Here is an 18,585-nt window from a genome sequence, read left to right on the forward strand (position 1 = left end):
ACAGCCACTCGGTTTTTATTTTAACTATGTTGGTCATCTTTATATTTGACACATTGTACTGATAAAGTCTGTACACACTCCCTGAACTAAAACTTTTCAAAAAAACATACTCTGACACATCTTATTCATTAATATTGAAGCAACAAGGAAGAACAGAAGTGCTGCAGGGAAAATTAAAATGTTTTAACATGCTTTTTAAATGTATGTCTAAGATATCACATAATCACATAACGAAGTTTAAAAGAAAGTACAATATTTCTCTCTGAAATCTATTACAAATATAGTCGCATAAACAAAAAAATGTTAAAACTCAAGTACGTACTACGACACTTTGTAAATTGGCGGATTGATTGGCTACCACGATGGAAATGTGTGTAATCACAGCACTTAAGTAAATATGCTAAGACCCTTAAGTTCCATATCAGTGAATGTCAAGAGCTAATCCTGCGGAGAGAAGTGCTGCTGGGACAAGATCAAATCAAACACTTTATTGAGTGAAACAAAATATATATTCACTATTAATTATACACGTCAAATGCAGTTTAAGATAAAAACAAATGTGCCTGTAATCTACTGAACAAACTTAAATATTGATTCACTTGGGTTTGCTCTGATTTCTCTTTGATTTGCTGGTTGGTGGATGGATCAAAGCTTGTGCTGCTGGCAAAGAAAGATAAGAGTATTAGATTCTTCTGTGTTTCAAATATAAGTTTACTGGCATGTAGCATGTGTCCCTTACCTGCCATATCACGAGTCTTGGCCTCTGCCAGATTTTTTTTCACCTCCAGGATTTCAGCAGTGAGGCTTCTCACCTTGTTTGTGACGCACTCACTCCTTTCCTGCAAATCGTTCCTAGAATTTCAGAAAGATAATCAACTATGATTTAGTCGAAGTCATTCAGTCTCTTTACGCACATCGCAAAGCACATTACCTGTCCACAGAGGCTTCACCCGTCAGTTGTTCAGAGAGGTTTCTTTCCTCTTGCAGCAGATGACCCAGCTGCTGCAGCACATCAACAACTCCACTTTTGTCCATCATCAAATCCACCCTCTGCTCAGTTTCTTTGGTACTGCAAATGAGAACAAGACTCCTTTGAAAAATGTGAACAGAACAAAGTCAATACTACATCATATGATTGTATATATAATGTGTTTTTTGGTTTTAATCGTGAAAGAAGAAAGGGATTTGGGGTCTCTGTCCTTGAAGGGTTAAAAATTGTACCTTTCAAAATAAGGTCAATAGAAAAGTCAAAATGTTTGCTGTAAAATAAAAGGTACATTTGACAGGTGGCTGTGTCTTGCTGACCGGCAAGAGGAGGACACTTGAGCTGGCGACTGATACTTAAATGACATTTGATTGCTAAACAAAGTTTATAATTTTACAACCTCCCCTTGTTTATAGTTGTTAGTGGCAGCCTGATATCACTCCTCTTCTCACCGGCACCTCCTTAAAGGATAAGTTCACCCAAAAATGAAAATTCAGTCATTATGTTCTCACCACCGTGCCGATGGAAAGTCAGGTGAAGTTTCATAGTCCACAAAAAGCTTCACAGCATTACTGAAGTAGACGGGGACTTGATTAAACAGTTAACAAAAAACAATAACCTGAGCCCTGAGATACCAAACTGCTTTGAAATCTTCGCTGTAGCTGCTGGATCTCCAGTCTGTTTTCTTTTTCAGTTGTTGTTTAAAGTTTTGAAACAAATCCCCATCTACTTCAGTTGTTTAGGACGAATGCTGCAACGCTGTTTTGCTGTGAAGCTCTTGAAATGTTTTGTTGACTATGAAACTTTACCTGACTCTGCAACAGCATGAGGGGTAGATGAGGATTGAATTTTCCTTTTTGGGTGAACCTATCCTTTAACTTTGTTCAAACAGCACTATGCAGATGCCCAAACCCTTTCAGTTGTGTATGTACTTTGACTGATAGCCAAATACTTTCCTTTTGAGAGTGAGCTGGGTGATTCAGGGGGCCCCGACACATGAATGACAGTAATTGAACAGGTGGAGACAAAACCACCAACTTCCACTCAACTCAAGTTAACCAAGCCAAGTCGCAATTAAGACATGGCACATTTTATCGGTAAGTTACCATTGAATTATCTGCTCTTCTGCTCGCAGTCTTCTCTGCTGGACCTGCTCCAGTTTGTGAGTGTTGTCTTTGATAGCATCTCGGAGCTGCCTCACCTGCCGCTCCTGCAATTTAACGAGAGGGGAAACAAAGCAAAGAGTTAGCAGACCCTAACATTAGTTTTCAAACAAAGAGTTAGCTAACACTCGCTGCAATGTTGGCAAGTTTCAGTAGCAGTTTCTTTACATTTATGTCATTTCCCTTCATAATTCGTAACTTCAGTATCATCGCACCGTGCTTACTGTAACGCTAGCTGTAGCCACCGACATTACACCTAGCACATTTAGCTAGCTAGCATAGAGAACAGTTAACTAACGTCACAAACTCGACGTACCGTAGATTTCTCGTGTTGTGTTTGAAATGTATTACCGTGAGAGGCGGTCATTATATCTTGTTTTATTTAATTATTAAAGCAGGGTTTGCTGAACTGCGTCAAGTGAGTCTCGAACTCGTGTGTAGTTGTCGTTACGTTGCTTTATATATGCTACTTCCGGTTAGCATGTCAGAGCCCGGATAGCTCAGTCGGTAGAGCATCAGACTTTTAATCTGAGGGTCCAGGGTTCAAGTCCCTGTTCGGGCGGTAGTATTTTTCTCTTTTGACAACGTATTGTAGATGAGAATATGTTATGAACACGTAGGTTTTGCATGAGTTACGTTTCATCTGAAATTAGCAGCGCAACACAGCAGGTCAACTGTAGTTAATCTTAGCTTCAGTAGGGAGAAAACAGCACTCCAGGTGAATGTGTGAGACACCTAAAGCCTAAAATTGCCCTAAACCTGTGCCAAACATTAAACCGTTCAATTTAAAACTACTCATTGAAGTGGAGCTGTTATTACACACAGTGAGAACCTCACATTAGCCTGCTGTTGGAGTTGTTGTTTATGAAAGAATCAAACTAATTTGGGGATTAAACTCACTCACAAACAAATAACAGTAACCCTGTCATTTACCTGAGATGATCATGGGTATTATCTCGGGACAGTGATTGGGGACACCTATAAAGCCAGCCGTTAGTGCAGGTAAAATGGCAACACTGAAGACATACCTGACTGGCAAAGATGGAGCGGATTATCATCTTGTGCGTGGTTTGCACCTGTCTCTCGGCTGTAGATGCTCAGGTAAATATGCATGGGATTGGAGTGGGATTTTGACAAGTTCAACAACAGAATTGCCAACAACTTTGTCTGTCTTTTCTTGCAGAAATTCTTCATCAGCCCAAAATGGGGTCCCATTGGCTACAAAGGTAAATATACTTTGAATTTGATCTAAATGTTAATGAAAATGTGACAACTGTAAAAATGCACTCACTGACTAAAACTCTTGTTTTCTTAAGAACGTGAAGCGCACGGTGATGGTACAGCAATGGACGCGATCATTAAAGCCAATGAGTTCCATGGTAAATTGCACACTGTTTAATTGGATTATTTAGCATTTTACGCAACAAATGAGCTGGTGCTGTTAATTTTCCCTGATTTCTGTGTCAGTTACTGGAATCATAGACGGCACCACCAGTCTCAGAGAGGGAGACATTGCCGTTACTGCTGGAAAGCGCTCCAAAGTCTGCTTCGCCCGTAGCTGCCTCTGGGCGAAGTCAGTGGACGGACATGTCTATGTTGCATACAGACTCTCACCTGACTACAGTAAGTGTGAATACATGCAATACTCTGCAGTCGGATGCTTTTTTGAGATTCAGCAACTTTGCGTGTGATGATTTATGAATCGTCTGTTCCTCGTCTAAACAGCTGAAATGGAGATAAAGCTGATAAAAAAAGGGATGGAAAATGTCGAGAAAGGTACCTGTGTGAAATTTGTTGCTCGGACTCACGAGCGAGACTTCATCGACATCCAGCCAAAGTCTGGGTGAGAGCATTTGTTTTAAAATGATTACTGCTTCTGCAAAATGTTTGTCTGTGTGGAACAGATGTGAGATGCAGACTTGAGCATTTTTCTCTAGAAATACAAGTTGATTTTCGATGGATAAACCTTCAATTATCAATGATCCAGGTGTTGGTCCTACCTTGGTGCGCGTGGTGGAAGACAGACCGTGTCTCTCCAGACTCCTGACTGCCTCCGGGTTGGAGTGATCGCCCATGAGTTCATGCACGTCCTGGGCTTTGTGCACGAGCAGTCCCGCTTTGACCGGGACAACTATGTCACCATCATGTGGCCAAACATTTGGAGGGGTAATTTCAAAGGGGCGGGAAGGGGGGTGGCATTGAGGGAGTGAGATCTCCACAAACGGTAAACTAAAGAATATTTATAATGTGTTTAACTGTGTTTATACGGCAAAGATGTCTATATATCAAAATTATTGCTCACAAATAATAACTGTGAGTGTTTTCTACTTTCCAACAGATCGGTTGAGGAACTTTGAGAAATTCAAGACAGATAATCTGGACCTGCCATATGACTATGGCTCAATCATGCACTTCGGGATGTAAGTGATAATTTGATTGAGCCGAGTTCACTCTATATAATATAATGTGGTATAATGTGGCGTATAATGTGTATATTTTTAGGTATGCCTACTCTCAGGATGGACAGCCAACCATCATTCCTAAGAACAGCCAGAACATAAAGCTGGGCCAGTCGTCATCTCTGAGCCGCATCGACAAGCTGAAAATCAACAAGCTTTATAACTGTGGTCAGTACCAAACATCCTGAACCAACCTCCATTACTTCAGAGCTCGTGTTCTCAAATGTTTGATTTCTCTCTGTCTCTCTCTGCAGGTGACGCCGATGATAACTGACCAAACCGAACTGAGGTGTAGCAGGAATGTACTGAAAGCTAATGTAATAATAAACTGATGTTTAATCATGCAGACATTTTCAATAAAGTTTGATTCAAGCTTTCTATCAGCATTTCTTCCGTGTGCTTTCAGTCCTGTGTGTTTCACCAAGGTCATGCAGCTGATTTTGAGAAGGTTGACAAAAGGAAGCAGGACTTTTGAAAGAAAAAAATGGAGGCATCCAGGTGTCCTTATACACCAAATAAATACAGCACGAGTTATTTCATGAATCAGCAAGAGAGGACTTGAATTTCAGACAGTGTAATCATACTTGCACACGTGTTCGTACATAACACTCCTGTAAAATGAGGTTTTTGAAGATTTAAAGAAAGGGTTGTGTCATATTATTAAACAAGAGAAATGCAGGAGAAATAGTTGTAAGTGTGTTTTAGAAAGAGGAAAAAACTTACCTGGGTCAAGAACCAGTTCGTTTCAATGACAAGACTTGAATGTATCCATCCTGGAACGACGCAGCTTTAACTCAGATACAGAAATGTTAACCACGGAGGAAAGTGCCAACACATTGGATTCTTTCCTCAGCCCTTCAAATTGGCCCCTTGATCAGAAATCGAAATAATATTTGGAGAAGGATAAGATTTTGTTTTTATATATTTACCTATGTGACTAAATGATCGTTGCCAGGACAGTTATCAACTGATAGTTCATCACAAAATCACCGGTTGCCGGTACAGTCAGACACAAATTGCCGGTCTGTTGAACTGGGTGGACGGTTATTCTCCTGGTAGCAACTGCTGAGTTAAAAAAAAAAACACCTTAAGTGTCTAATTTCTGAAAGTGCTGAATCTCAGCATGCGCTACAGTAAGTACAGGGCACCAGTGAAGGTCAACATCAGGACCACCTGTTATGGATCAGCAGTGGACTTGAGTAAATTACACACAGTGGATGATGAGGGGTCTTAATCGTGCTTCATCATAGAATATGCGCCCAATCAGTTGAGAGCAGAGGAGGAGGAGTGGGTATATAGATTCAGAGGAGGTGAGGAGTTCATTCAGCTCTCGTGTTGGAGTACTGCCGACCGAAACACAACAATGAATTCTACGTTGATCCTTCTGGGTGTCTTGTTTGGTTTGCTGACGCAGGCGTATGCTCTTCCCGTTAAGGTCGGTATCAAGAGATTTTCAGGCAAATGCCCCCCCTTTTTTTTTTGACTCCTGTCATGCTTTGCAACCAAAAATGTCTTGTAATGCACCTTTTCATTACAGAATGCTACTGAAGTGCATGAGGGAAAGGTGAGGTTGAAAAGGAAATTCTCAGGTAAAGTTACTTTTATATGCAACTATGACTTAACCGGTGTTGTATAATATACCTAGAGGCCACACTTGTGTAAAAGTAAAGATATCATATTAAAAAAGTAAAAAAAAAAAAAGTACAAGTAAAGGTAAACTATTCATATTTACATGTATGCAAACTGTACAGTGGGTTGATTGATTATTGGACTTGATTATTGGAAGTATTTTTTTTATCCAATTGCTGATAAAATCCATTTTAAAATGTGCTTCTTTGGCTCTGATGCTGCATGTAATCTGCAAAGTAACTAGTAGATGAAGTTATCAAATAAATGTAGTGGAGTAAAAGTGCAATACTTTTCCACAAAAAGTGTACTGGTACCCAAAAACCCACAAAATTGTACTTGAGTGAATGTACTGCACTGTACTTAAAGGAGCACGATGTAGTTTTGGGGAAAAAATTTTAATCAGGAGAGGAAGATCTTCGTTGACTGGTTTTTGTTATGCCTCAACAAACTAAATAAACAAACAAACTCTTCGTTTTCATGACTGAATAAACTGAATAAACAAAAACATTTCATACCGTTTTACTTTGTTTATATGTGGCGGACCCTGCCACCTTTCTAGCTTCAAACAGTGTTCTGGGGACCTTATTTTCCTTGTGATCAGCTTGTTTATTCAGTCACGGACAAAATAAATATTTCAGAGTTTGTAATATTAATACTCACTAATATTGTACATTTTAAAATTCTGAGTTTGAATTTCTTCTCCAAAACTACACCATGCCCCTTTAAGGATAATTGTGATTTTGGAAAACAGAGCAAGACAATTAAATCTGTCTTTGTTTTTGTGTTCAGATGAAATAACAGACCGCGATCACATGAACGCGATGGATCAAATCCTGCTGGTCAACAGCAGTAAGTAAACTGTAAATTGAATAAAACTGAACTGATGTGGGGTAACATGTGAGCCCTGGACTCAGTTTAATGTTGTTTTCTTTTCTCATCAGAGCTGCGACAACCCAGAGGAATGTCACTGAGAGAGGGAGACATCGCCAGCTCATATATCAGGAGCGCCATCTCCTGCCCTGGAAATGCCTGTCTGTGGCCCAAATCAATCGATGGATTTGTTTATGTGCCCTACATCCTCTCTCCACTATATGGTATGAATCCACAGATGTAAAGAAGACGAGGTGAGTTCAAATCTTTCTGTTTAACACATTTTTTTAAATGTATTTCTGGTAGACGACATGGACAGAATCACCATAGAAAATGGGATGCAAGACATCACCTCTGCAACATGTGTTAGATTTATTCGGCGCACTGTTGAAGGCAGCTTCCTTGATATTCAGCCGAGATATGGGTGAGTACGGCTGCTACATGTGGCTTTTTATACTTCTCCTGTCTTGAAATTGACTGTGTTCAACCCCAAGAAAAGTTGGGATGCTGTTGAAAACATAAATGAAACCGAATTTGAATATTTGCTAAACCTCTTTAATATATATACTCGATTGAAAACAGTAAAAAGACAAAATATTTTATGTTTAACTTCATTAACTTCATTGATTTTTGTAAATAGATGTTTATTTTTTAATTTGATGCCAGCAGCTTGTTACAAAAAAACAGGTTTCATTGATAACAAGTACATTTACTAGTACAACTTTGAGGTGATTCTTCTTTTTACTGCTCTAAATGTATTTGATAACTTGAGTTAATAGTTACTTTGCAGATTTCACACTGCATCAGAGCCACAGCAGAACATTTATTTATTTATTTTATCAGCAATCGGATGAAAAGAAACACTGATTCTGATCATTTATCACTGCTGATCTGATAATCACCTACAGTCGGCCAATTATTGGCCAACCCATAGTATACAGTATAAACATACATGTAAATATATTTATTGTTTAGTTTTACTTGTACTTTTGATACATTAAAGTACATTTTGATGGGCATTTAATACCACGTTCTTTTACCGAAGTGATATTTCAACATATCTTTTACTCAGTTGTGCGTTTTGGTGACAGTATCATGGTTGTATAAAGGATAAAGGATATTGTATTTTGTTTTCTTACACAGCGTCCCAACTCTTTCACAATTGGAGTTGTATATGATGTTTGTGCATTGTGATGATGAGTCATGTCATTTCTCTTCTGCACCCCCAAAGCTGCTGGTCGTTTCTGGGGCAGACCGGAGGAAGTCAGACCCTGTCCCTGCAGACTCCTGGGTGCATGTGGTCAGGAGTCGCTGCCCACGAGTTGATGCACGCCCTCGGCTTTGTGCACGAGCAGTCTCGCTCAGACCGGGACCACTTTGTCTCAATTATATGGAAAAACATCATGCCGGGTTAGAATGAACGATCACCTTCCAACATTATGTCACTGCGTTCGGAAAGCTTTTTTCTTTTTTCTCACTAAATGACTTGTATTTCCTTCATCTTTTTATGTTTTGACAGACCAAATGCACAACTTCAGGAAACAGCTGACAAACAATCTCAACAGTCCGTATGACTACGGCTCCGTCATGCATTACGGAAGGTGAGCAGCTCTTTGAGGCAACGTAATTATAGCTTTTGTTGCTGGGGTCACATTATTATTTACTTTACATGTCTTTCATCCAGATATGCCTTCTCTGAAGACGGCGGACCAACAATAATCCCCAAACCTGATCCTTACATACCCATTGGCCAGCGAGATGGACCCAGTTTGCTGGATCTTCATAAAATCAATGTCCTGTATAACTGTGGTAGGTGAACTTACAGATATACTGACTGAAAAAAAAACAACTTGATCTGACGCTCAGAATGACTGATGACCTTTTCTCTTTACTCCCAACTACAGGTGCCAACGAGTAACTGGATCTGGAGTGTTACATTCTGGAAAATGGTTAATTATAACGTCTGGTCTTCAGTAGATTAGATGGTCAACTCTCTTTAGTTTTCCTCTATAGGCATTTTAAATTATTGTCACAACTTCAAGGCTGTACTGTGTTCGGTCACTTCTGAGCACTATCTACTAATCTGTGATAAAGGTGTCAAAAGGTGCAGATAAAGGGGCGAGTAAGAATTGAAAGCTGCTTTTCTTTAATATAACTCAAGTTTGAAATGGCTGCTGCTCCTCGTTAGATCACTGCATCCAATCTCTGAATCATTTTGTTCCCATGTCTGCCTCCTTCTCCGCTTCTGCTCACTTTAATAAAAGAAAATGCAACAGTAGAAGTAATTGTTTCCTTGTGTTTGTTACACAGCGGTACGTGGACCTCCTCATACTGTTTTCAGGTGGACTATCCTTTTCTGTTTGGATCTGTATGAAAAATGACAGATCCCTTTACATATGATTACCCATGTGGGACGGATAATGGATGTGTCTCCATGGGGGGAAACAAAAGCAAGGTTTGTTTGTACCACTGGTCTTTGAGGTGCTTTCTTGCCCTGCCACCTTACAACCCAGTGAGCAGCAATTACAGGACTTTACACTGAACTTACTCTAACACTAAAATAAACAGCCACATCTTACCTCCAGGTATCATTACAGGCTCTAAACTGCTTAAGTAAGGCTGCAATTGAAGATGATGGAGGTGCTGACGGTGTGAACAGTGGTGGAAGATGAATCTAAGTGCATTTATTCAACTACTTAAAGTTGGTAAGGTCCACAAAACACTGTTTGTTTATATGTGGCGGACCCTGACACCCTTCAAACTACAAAGTTAAACAGTTTTATTATCCAGTAATGAAAACAAATCGAGTTTGTTTCGGCATGAAAATCAGTCAATGAAGATCTTTCTGCTCTGATTAGAATATCTTCTCCAAAACTACATAGTGAACCTTTAACTCCAGATTCGTTTCTGCCAATTTTACTCGATTATTTTCATTTTATGCAACTTTAAACTTCTACTCGATTAGATTTCAGAGACAAATATCATACTTTTACCCCACTACATGTGTCTGACAGCTGTAGTTACTCTTGACTTGTCGGATTGCAAGTTTTTGCACCTTTCCAGTCCAGCGAAAAGCCACGTATCTTGAAAAGGTGATGATTTAAATGCAAGTTTACCTGATACCTTCATGGGTTGAGATATTCTTCTACTTCTTAAGCTCGATAAAACCATTTCAAAAACCCTCATGGATAAACTGGAAAATGCATCGTCTCAAGGCTGTAAACAGGCTGTTTCTCTGAACTCATGAAAGGTTGACTTATGATGATTTAACAGAATACAATGCATAGATTTAACCACCCAACAGTGTGTAAAGTAGTTTAAATAAGCTTGACCTGAGATATCTTCAGCAACTTTCCTTTAATGCATCTCAGACTGTTGCTGCTGCAGCTGCTTTCATTTTGTCTTGAGGAGTGCTTCGAGAATCATTCAGGAATCTAGAGTAACTCAGAAGTTTGTTATTATGATCACCATGTGCCCCCCCAGCACCATGCTCTCCCAGTATATCTATACCCAGTGAAGGCTTGAGGGAGGGGGAGCTGTCAGCGTCCACAGCTGCTGCTGCTGCTGCACACTGACACCTTAGCATAGACACAAATGCTGTAGTTAGCTTGTAGCTAGCTGGCATAAAAATCTATCACTTTAAACGTAGAAATGAGTGATAGCGGCAAAGGTTACGGCGAGCGGGTACGTTTGAGCTTTGTGCATGTTTTGATATAATTAAATTTTTAGTGAGCTAACGTAGAAGTGATTTGGCGACATGGAACAGGAATGCTAACGCTAACAGTGGTGTTAGCTGAAGCTGGGTAGCTAACGTTAGCACTGGAAATCAGTTACTGGATTTTCATTTGGCGGTTAATTCATAAAACATTAAAATGTCGTCTAAAATCTTGATTCGCTATTATTTGATCACTTAAAATGAGCCTCATGCAGTCTAAGCTAAATAAAGTATCATCATCTGCTAAGGCCTCAGGTAGCTAGCTGACTGATGCTAGCTAGGCCTCAGGCCTTGACTACGAAAAAATGCATTGCAGAGACTGAAGTCGATGCTAACTTTAACCACCCAGCTTGCAAACACAGTAATTAAAACCCAGACATGTTAATAATGAATATTAATTTTTGGATGTGTATTTTTGTGCATTTATCATCATTATTTAGCTTTTAAAAGCAGTCAGACATGTTAAACACCTTGAATGTAATATAACAGACTGTGTGCAGAAATCTTAAGGAAAGTCGTTTCTTTGTCGACATTAGGTTATCTTATTGTTTAAGGTGTCACATTTTTAATTTAGTAATTGTAAAAAAAAAAAGAAAAAGAAAAAGTAATAAGCTGCATATGGACACATTATGCACATTAGACCAGCTCATGATTGTGTGAATGATGTGACTTTACATTGATCTAAGTGTCATCATGACTCCTCATGCTGGGCGCAGTGATTTGTGTCAGTCAAGTGACAGTATGGTGTTAAACACTATAACCACAGAAATTCACCACAAACGGCCTCAAGATGTCTTCTTCGTTTGCATCAACTTGCACTTTAGCCTTATACCTTGCCAACATAGTGATATTACACAGCAGGTAGCAGTACGCCATGTTAACATGTTAGATCCAGACCCTCTGTTAGTGGGCTGAGCAGCGTGCACATTTTATAAAACAGAACAGTACAATCCCATTTTACTGTTCTTTGCAAGTTTAGATGCAGCCTGCACAGCACAGTACTGTCTCACATGTCTGTGCATTCTGACCTGCTGCTGTCTTCTCAGTGTTTTAATGATTCACAGGCTCAGGAGGAGGATATGTAAAAGGGCAAAGACATATTTGTTTTAGTTAATGTCTGAGAACAGATTGGTTTGGAGCAACACATTCGAGGACACTGCAACAATTCAGAACAAAGGGGAGAGTGTCTAGTGAGCACATGTTTCTATATAGACACTGTTGACAGTTGACTATCAGTATGCACAGACTGGCTTAACAACATTTTTTGCAAACCGGCTTCAGAGTGCTCATCCAAAACAAATGTCTCGTGGTTGCATCGCCCCGAGCGACAGCCTTCCTCGTCATGATTTAGTTGATCATAGTGGAGTGTATGGAGGCAGTTTGTCTAATGGATCAGAGTAAAACTGCATCTAGTATACACTACTCACATTTAGTCAGGGATATTGGTACGTGGGTGCATATATGCATGTGTATGGATGTGCAATAAAAGTCAAATGAAACGTGTCGCATGAAAACACAAAATAAAAGTTTACATGTCACAGAATAAACAATCAAGTGAAACACTATAATATCCCTAACTGATTTTGAACAGTGTATATGGAGGCAGTTTGCTGAATAGATTAGAGTAAAACTGCATCTTATGATCAATCAAAACATTTTGGAAAATTCGGATTTCACATATCTGACACCCATCACTTTTTAAAATGAGATAAACCATTAAACTAGTATAAATGTTTGCATGTGTGATTATCAGGATTATATCCCAAGGTTTCATTTCATGCAAGTCAATGCAAATGAGTGGCAGAGGCATCTTGAGGTCATTTTATCTACTTTTTGTCAAGATTCATGGCATTTAAATTAATCTTGAGTAGGCATATTCACATTCAGTGTTTTGATATACACTTTCATGCCTTAGAGGCCACTTAACAGAAATTATGTCAACAGGCCTCTTAAAAGAAGGAAAACGGCGTATAAAAAATGAATAGTATTCATATAATCATAGCTCATATTATTCTTTACTGTCTTGAGAATGTGTGAAGGATAATATTGTTCGTTCTAGATGAGTGTGTGTTCATCTATTTTAAAGATTTGGCAGCAGTTTTCAAAATTAATACGCCTTCCTTTATTAATGTTCACATCTAAGATGCTTCGTACGATCCAAACCGAAAGTGGCCGATAGGACATAACAGTGAATCTTAAACCACTGAAAGTGAAATATTTATAGAACTAACATTTAAGATTTGTATTATGTTTTCTTAAACATTCCCATGCATGTCATAAGATCGTAATAACACATTAAAATTGAATGAGGGTGCAGTTTCAATTGTAGTCATATATTCTTCATCCTTTTCTTTTTCATAAAGGTTAAGGTTGGACGAAGAAAAAACGGAAGAAGTCTCATGTCTGCTTTATTTTCAATAATATGAAGCTCAGATGTGTGAAGCTGAAATTGTTGAATGCATGCTAAAACATGAGGAGGGAAGAAGTATGGGCAGTGTGTGAGATGGGGGAAGTAAGAAGAAGTAAGACAATTGAAGAAAGAAGAATGTGTGAAGTAATGAAGTTACAGAAATGAAGTTAAGGAAGTAATCTGGATAAGGTCACTGCGCTAAGTAACTTTCTGGTTTGTCAAATGCGTGCATGTTCTTGTCATTGAATACAACATACACATTAGATTAAATCATTACAATTTGTACACACCTTGTTTCTTTCATCATGTTGAAATTAACGTATATTGATAAATGTAATCCTCATATTGATCTCATATAACCTACATTCCTAATCCACAAAGCTCAATTTTATTCTGTACTTTTCACAGGATAGTTTTAATTCCTCACTACATATTACACTACATTACTTTGCAAATTTCTCACTTTGATCTCCGACTAGTGCTGTTAAGAAGTGTGTTGGTGTGTGTGGTTCGTTCAGGAGTCTCGCTCTGCATCCAGGAGCGCGAGTCCACGCGACTCAGGGAAGTCAGCGAGCCGCTCTCCGGCTCGCTCGCCTGCCCGCTCAAAAGATGGCTCCCGTCACTCCCGCTCTAAATCTCGGTCTCGGTCCAGGTCAAAATCTGGGTGAGTGACAGTTTGTTTGGAGTTGCAGTGGGTTGATAAACCTCTTTGCCAGTCTGTCTTTTGAAGCAGTTAAATGTTGAATGTTTCTGTCTACACAGGTCCCATTCCCACCGCGGCTCACGCAGGCACTACAGCCGATCTCGGTCCCGCTCGAGGTCCTATCGTCGCCGATCTCACAGTAGGTCCTACAGTGGAGAGCGCCGGCGCAGGAGCCACAGCCGCTCACCCATGTCCAACCGCCGCAGGCACATTGGCAACCGGGTAGGAGTTCAATTACTCCTGTAACAACAATACTGTGTTCTTCCTGCATTAAAACTGAATGTATTTATCTTTAAAAATACACCTTTTTGTTTTGACTATGAAGGACTCTTCCAATGGTTTATTACATCTGCAGGCTAATCCAGACCCAAACTGTTGCCTGGGAGTGTTTGGCCTGAGCTTGTACACCACAGAGAGAGATCTTAGGGAAGTCTTTTCTAAATACGGCCCCCTGTCGGATGTCTCGATTGTGTATGACCAGCAGTCGAGGCGATCCAGGGGCTTTGCTTTCGTTTACTTTGAGAACAAAGATGACGCTAAAGAGGTATGAGAATATGAGTTGACAAACCTGTTCTTGGAGTGTTTCCTGGGTCTGAGGAGGTCATTTATTTAAATGGTTGTTCACTGGCAGGCAAAAGAACGAGCCAACGGCATGGAGCTGGACGGACGAAGGATCAGGGTGGACTTCTCCATCACAAAAAGACCTCACACCCCAACCCCTGGAATCTACATGGGCCGGCCCACGTAGTAAGCTGATTTATAACGTATGATCTTTGTGTGTGTGTGTGTGTGTGTGTGTTTTGTAGTTACAGTTTTTGATTTAACCCATCAAAGGGGAGAGTGCACCTCTTTCAAATAGATGGCCTTATTGGACAATCAGGTCAAATGCCCATTAGGAGCAAATACTCTCCTCAGTTATTTGGAAAGCAAGTTTTTAAAACAGCTACCCAAGTTTGACAATTTAATTCAATCAATAGTCGATCTCTTGAGAACATGGACGACAAAATCATCCAATTTGTTTCCGGGGGAAAAGGTTCACTTCAGTTGGGTGCGACATAGAGCTACGTGGTGTACTGATAATCATTTGGTTTGAGACAAAAAACATTTGTAGTTTGCGTCTGACTCTCTCTCCGCCCAACCCTGCCTCACTCACAAGTTCTGCTGCAACACTGAGGGAGACTCAGCAACACTACTCTATTTTAATCAGTCTGTTAATTAGTCTACAGTGCGACATGGGCCTATATGTAGCATGCGCTAGGCAAAAATCTGTGCCAGGAATGAAATTGGCACCCGTGCAATACAGCGTTGCACCGCACTATGTGTGAGACTGTCGCTTGTTTGTGTGAGGTGAATCACAGTACATATTTCAGCTACAGAGTAGTTGTACTCTGTTGTGTTACAGTAAGACAGCGCCTGCATGCAGCACAGTGAAAATACAGATAATTTATACACGAGATGATATAACGCAAACAGTTACCATCAAATAGCTTTATTGGCACGACATAACAAAATACAGTATCGCCAAAACAGTACTGATAATGGATGATAAGTACAACATAAAGAAATCTTTAAACATTTACTGTGTGTGTGTGTTTCTATTTATACATTTTGAACAGTGTACTGAACTTAAACAGCACCAAACTATCCCATCTATATCGTCCAGGCCCAGCGCCACCAGATCGTACGAGTCACCAGCTGTAACATCACAAAAGCAGTGTTTGGTCATTCTGAATGTTTGGTTTTGAAGTAATCCAAAAGTTTTCCCATTAGATTACATTTTTTGTGTTACGAATTACAAAGATTGCCATGTATGTTGTATTCGGTTACTGATTAATCCGACCCAACTCTGCACAAAATTGACAAAAAACTGGTGTGAAGGTGGAAACTTATGGAGCATCTGTCCATCATTGGTAACTTAATTCAGCTCTGGGTGCTGTAATTCACTTCAAGTTAAATGACCAAGTCAGCTGGAAAAGCATGAATAAAATAGTAAAACATTTAATTTCGAGGCACTTTCAAAGCACTTAATGACATCTTACAGGAGCAGGTTAGAATTGTAGCTGTGTATTTAACAAAACGGTATCATCAGATAGAAACTTCCAGGTGTGTGAGTTCGTGGAGCTCAGAGCTCAGTCAGTCAGTAAATTGAGTTGTCTTTTTAAATTGGATTGCAATTGTAAAAAAATACATTAAAACGTAATTGTAAATCTAATGAAGTAGGAAACACAAACCAAATCTCATCTTCATATTCTCTGTTGTGTAGTGGTGGAGGTGGTCCCAGTGGTCCTCGACGCTATTCACGCGACTACGACCGTGGATATGACCGCGGATACGACAGAGGCGGCTACGATCGCTATGATGACAGAGACTACTACAGATCATACAGGTGAGTGTGTCAATATTTTCTTAGTATTCCTGCAGATTATCATTGGGGAAGTGTTTGGCTTACTATTTGAAAACCCTCTGAAGTAAATTCAAAGTTAATTCTGTCTCGTTTCAGAAGGCGATCTCCTTCACCATATTACCGAGGGGCTTACAGGTCTCGGTCCAGGTCACGATCGTATTCTCCCCGTGAGTTCTTCTCTTAAATCAGCAAGTGTTAATAAGGCATTCAACAGGGTGATCTATGTCTGGGTCGGTCTAATGATGTTGTTTTTGTTTCACAGGTCGTTACTGAGCGTTGCTGTCGACCCTATCCTCTTTCCAAGCACACACGGGAAATGTTTCTGAGTGGTATGAGTGATTTCAGAATAGATCTTCATTTTTCTGTTTGCTATCGTTCATGAGCAGTAGATGTAAACCGAGCACAGGTGTGAAGCTGTGTCGTTGGCATGATTTAAGTGGTCCTTTCATGTTTATATTTTAAATGTACCGGCAACGTCTGCCATAAATTATATATTGATTTGTTCGTTGTTGTTTTTTTTGTAAACTGAGTGCAAATCCATCTTTGAACAGATTAAAAGGAAGATGCATTTTTTCACATTGACTCGTGTCCTTCCTTACAGCACCTACAATACAGATGAAGGTGGATTAAAGCCGTCATCGGATCATGTTTTTGGCATTTTTTGCTTTATAGGAAAGTGGACAGCTGGAGAGAGACAGGGAAGGCAGATGAGAGAGAGAGAGAGAGAGGGAGAGAGAGAGAGAGGAGGACATGCAGGAAAGAGCCCAGGCAGCTGTGGTAAGGACTCAGCCTCAGAGGATAAGTTCACCCAAAAATGAAATTTCAGTCATTATCTGCTCAGCCTCATGCCGATAGAAAGTCGGGTGACGTTTCGCAGTCCACAAAACATTTCTGGAGCTTCACAGCAAAACAGCATTGTAGCATTCTCTTAAACAACTGAAGTAGATGGGGACTTACTTTAAAACGTAAAAAACAATAGCATAAAAAGAAACATAAAATGACTCCATGCGGCTCCATGTCTCCGGAAGCCCTGAGATCCGACATTATTTAGACCCGCGAAGTGGAGCTTGCAACTTTTTCCCTTAATACATGGAAGTTGCTCTATCCGGTGAGCTTCAAGGGCACCGTAAAGCCTTCATCTTATCGATTAATATGTGCAAATTTCTACAGAGCTTTTGATTTCTCTTATGACAACTGTCATATCAACAATCAGCTTGGTTGATTACGGCATTTCAAGTTCAAAATGTTACACTCATATAAGTCATACTTTTGTTATTATCTAGAAACAGCTTGAAATAAAGTCATTTTCATACGATTTATACACTTGAACTTGAATGGATGTGGCTGAACTTCCAGCTAATCTAATAAATAACACCTGGGAGAATTTGTTAAGAGAGCCACATTTTCCCAGATCCAGATTTAAGATTTTCTCAACAATTCAAATCCCCATTCTGTCTGATCGTCAGCCCTAAAATGTCCTAACCAGAAGCTATAAATTTGTAATTGAGACACCGCTGCTTTTCAGTCAAATAGGCATGACTTTAAACTAGTCTGGGCAAATTTATGAGGGTGACTAATCAATGAGTAAATGCAGCTAAAGAAGTCACGTTAATCGCACCAAGTATACTGTGTACACTACCAACAGACCTGCCGAGCTGCATCTGGCTGTCCAACATCTACCCCTACTGGTCAGAGCAGTGTCCAAACTGCATCCAGCATCCATGATAGACAGCACAGTACAAAACTGGATTGTAGGAGTCTTATTATATTCATTGAAGTTCTACATTTTTACCAGTGATGGGGGGGGGGATGAAATTCTCAAATTAAAGACGAGAAATAAAAACAGGCTGTTTCCTTATTTAATGGGTTAATCACTTCAATTATATAGAAAATGAAAGATTTAACTCTAGAGGGATCAAACAAATAGTTTTTGTTGTATCTGTCCAGGTTGGAAATACGTAATAAGATTCCTCATTTTCCCTTCATACAAAGTAGGTGAATGGATTTTAAAAATTTGAGTTGAACTTGTCCTTTAAATGAAAGTATATTAGTATTAGCAATTAACAAGTATTTGCTTCCTGTTTCTTCGCTTATTAACTTTCATCTGAAGTAGTCGCAATAAAAGAAACCATAAAAGGAAACAATCATTTAAACTGCCAGTTCCTTTGGTTTATTGCACAACATAACAGAGGAACGGATGGACCTTTGAGACAAGATAGATATTAATAGGAGCGTGTTACACTGTTG

The 18,585-nt window shown here is 39.6% G+C and overlaps 3 protein-coding genes and 1 non-coding gene across 7 annotated transcripts; all 4 read left to right on the plus strand.

Annotated features, from left to right (window-relative positions):
* Nucleotides 1–2,030: 2,030 nt before the first annotated feature.
* hce2l2 (high choriolytic enzyme 2-like 2) lies at nucleotides 2,031–4,947 on the plus strand. The gene is made up of 10 exons (XM_073473842.1): nucleotides 2,031–2,082; nucleotides 3,087–3,249; nucleotides 3,332–3,374; nucleotides 3,465–3,527; nucleotides 3,616–3,771; nucleotides 3,874–3,991; nucleotides 4,136–4,314; nucleotides 4,487–4,568; nucleotides 4,651–4,775; nucleotides 4,862–4,947. The coding sequence occupies exons 2-10, from the start codon at nucleotides 3,190–3,192 to the stop codon at nucleotides 4,879–4,881; spliced, it is 846 nt and encodes a 281-aa protein (XP_073329943.1). The 5' UTR covers nucleotides 2,031–2,082; nucleotides 3,087–3,189; the 3' UTR covers nucleotides 4,882–4,947.
* Nucleotides 2,638–2,710, plus strand: trnak-uuu (transfer RNA lysine (anticodon UUU)). Its single transcript has one exon. It is a non-coding gene; the product is annotated as a tRNA-Lys (tRNA).
* Nucleotides 4,948–5,970: 1,023 nt separating the features above from the next.
* hce2l1 (high choriolytic enzyme 2-like 1) lies at nucleotides 5,971–9,024 on the plus strand. Its single transcript, XM_073473146.1, has 9 exons — nucleotides 5,971–6,042; nucleotides 6,145–6,196; nucleotides 7,026–7,085; nucleotides 7,178–7,330; nucleotides 7,413–7,530; nucleotides 8,338–8,516; nucleotides 8,626–8,707; nucleotides 8,791–8,915; nucleotides 9,011–9,024. Exons 1-9 carry the CDS (start codon nucleotides 5,971–5,973, stop codon nucleotides 9,022–9,024), a joined length of 855 nt encoding a protein of 284 aa, XP_073329247.1.
* Nucleotides 9,025–10,674: 1,650 nt separating this feature from the next.
* tra2b (transformer 2 beta homolog) lies at nucleotides 10,675–16,914 on the plus strand. 4 transcript variants are annotated; one of them, XM_073474094.1, is made up of 8 exons: nucleotides 10,675–10,790; nucleotides 13,750–13,895; nucleotides 13,994–14,156; nucleotides 14,260–14,478; nucleotides 14,566–14,681; nucleotides 16,198–16,320; nucleotides 16,438–16,505; nucleotides 16,601–16,914. In XM_073474094.1, exons 1-8 carry the CDS (start codon nucleotides 10,758–10,760, stop codon nucleotides 16,609–16,611), a joined length of 879 nt encoding a protein of 292 aa, XP_073330195.1. In that variant the 5' UTR covers nucleotides 10,675–10,757; the 3' UTR covers nucleotides 16,612–16,914. The 4 variants fall into 4 exon arrangements, with proteins under 4 accessions (XP_073330195.1, XP_073330194.1, XP_073330198.1 ...); XM_073474093.1 differs by having other exon boundaries at nucleotides 10,676–10,790; nucleotides 16,435–16,505; XM_073474097.1 differs by having other exon boundaries at nucleotides 10,676–10,790; nucleotides 14,290–14,478.
* Nucleotides 16,915–18,585: the final 1,671 nt, after the last annotated feature.

Source organism: Pagrus major, chromosome 9 (assembly GCF_040436345.1).
Source record: "Pagrus major chromosome 9, Pma_NU_1.0".
NCBI classification, from domain to species: Eukaryota; Metazoa; Chordata; class Actinopteri; order Spariformes; family Sparidae; genus Pagrus; species Pagrus major.

Coding starts and splice junctions, on each gene's coding strand:
- hce2l2 (XM_073473842.1), top strand. CDS start 3,190: ATGGAGCGGATTATCATCTTGTGCGTGGTTTGCACCTGTCTCTCGGCT. Junction 3,528..3,615: donor TAAAGCCAATGAGTTCCATG/GTAAATTGCACA, acceptor TTTCTGTGTCAG/TTACTGGAATCATAGACGGC. Junction 4,315..4,486: donor GTGGCCAAACATTTGGAGGG/GTAATTTCAAAG, acceptor ACTTTCCAACAG/ATCGGTTGAGGAACTTTGAG.
- hce2l1 (XM_073473146.1), top strand. CDS start 5,971: ATGAATTCTACGTTGATCCTTCTGGGTGTCTTGTTTGGTTTGCTGACG. Junction 6,043..6,144: donor CGTATGCTCTTCCCGTTAAG/GTCGGTATCAAG, acceptor TTTTCATTACAG/AATGCTACTGAAGTGCATGA. Junction 7,086..7,177: donor AATCCTGCTGGTCAACAGCA/GTAAGTAAACTG, acceptor TTTTCTCATCAG/AGCTGCGACAACCCAGAGGA.
- tra2b (XM_073474093.1), top strand. CDS start 10,758: ATGAGTGATAGCGGCAAAGGTTACGGCGAGCGG. Junction 10,791..13,749: donor GCAAAGGTTACGGCGAGCGG/GTACGTTTGAGC, acceptor TGGTTCGTTCAG/GAGTCTCGCTCTGCATCCAG. Junction 14,157..14,259: donor GCAGGCACATTGGCAACCGG/GTAGGAGTTCAA, acceptor TTGACTATGAAG/GACTCTTCCAATGGTTTATT.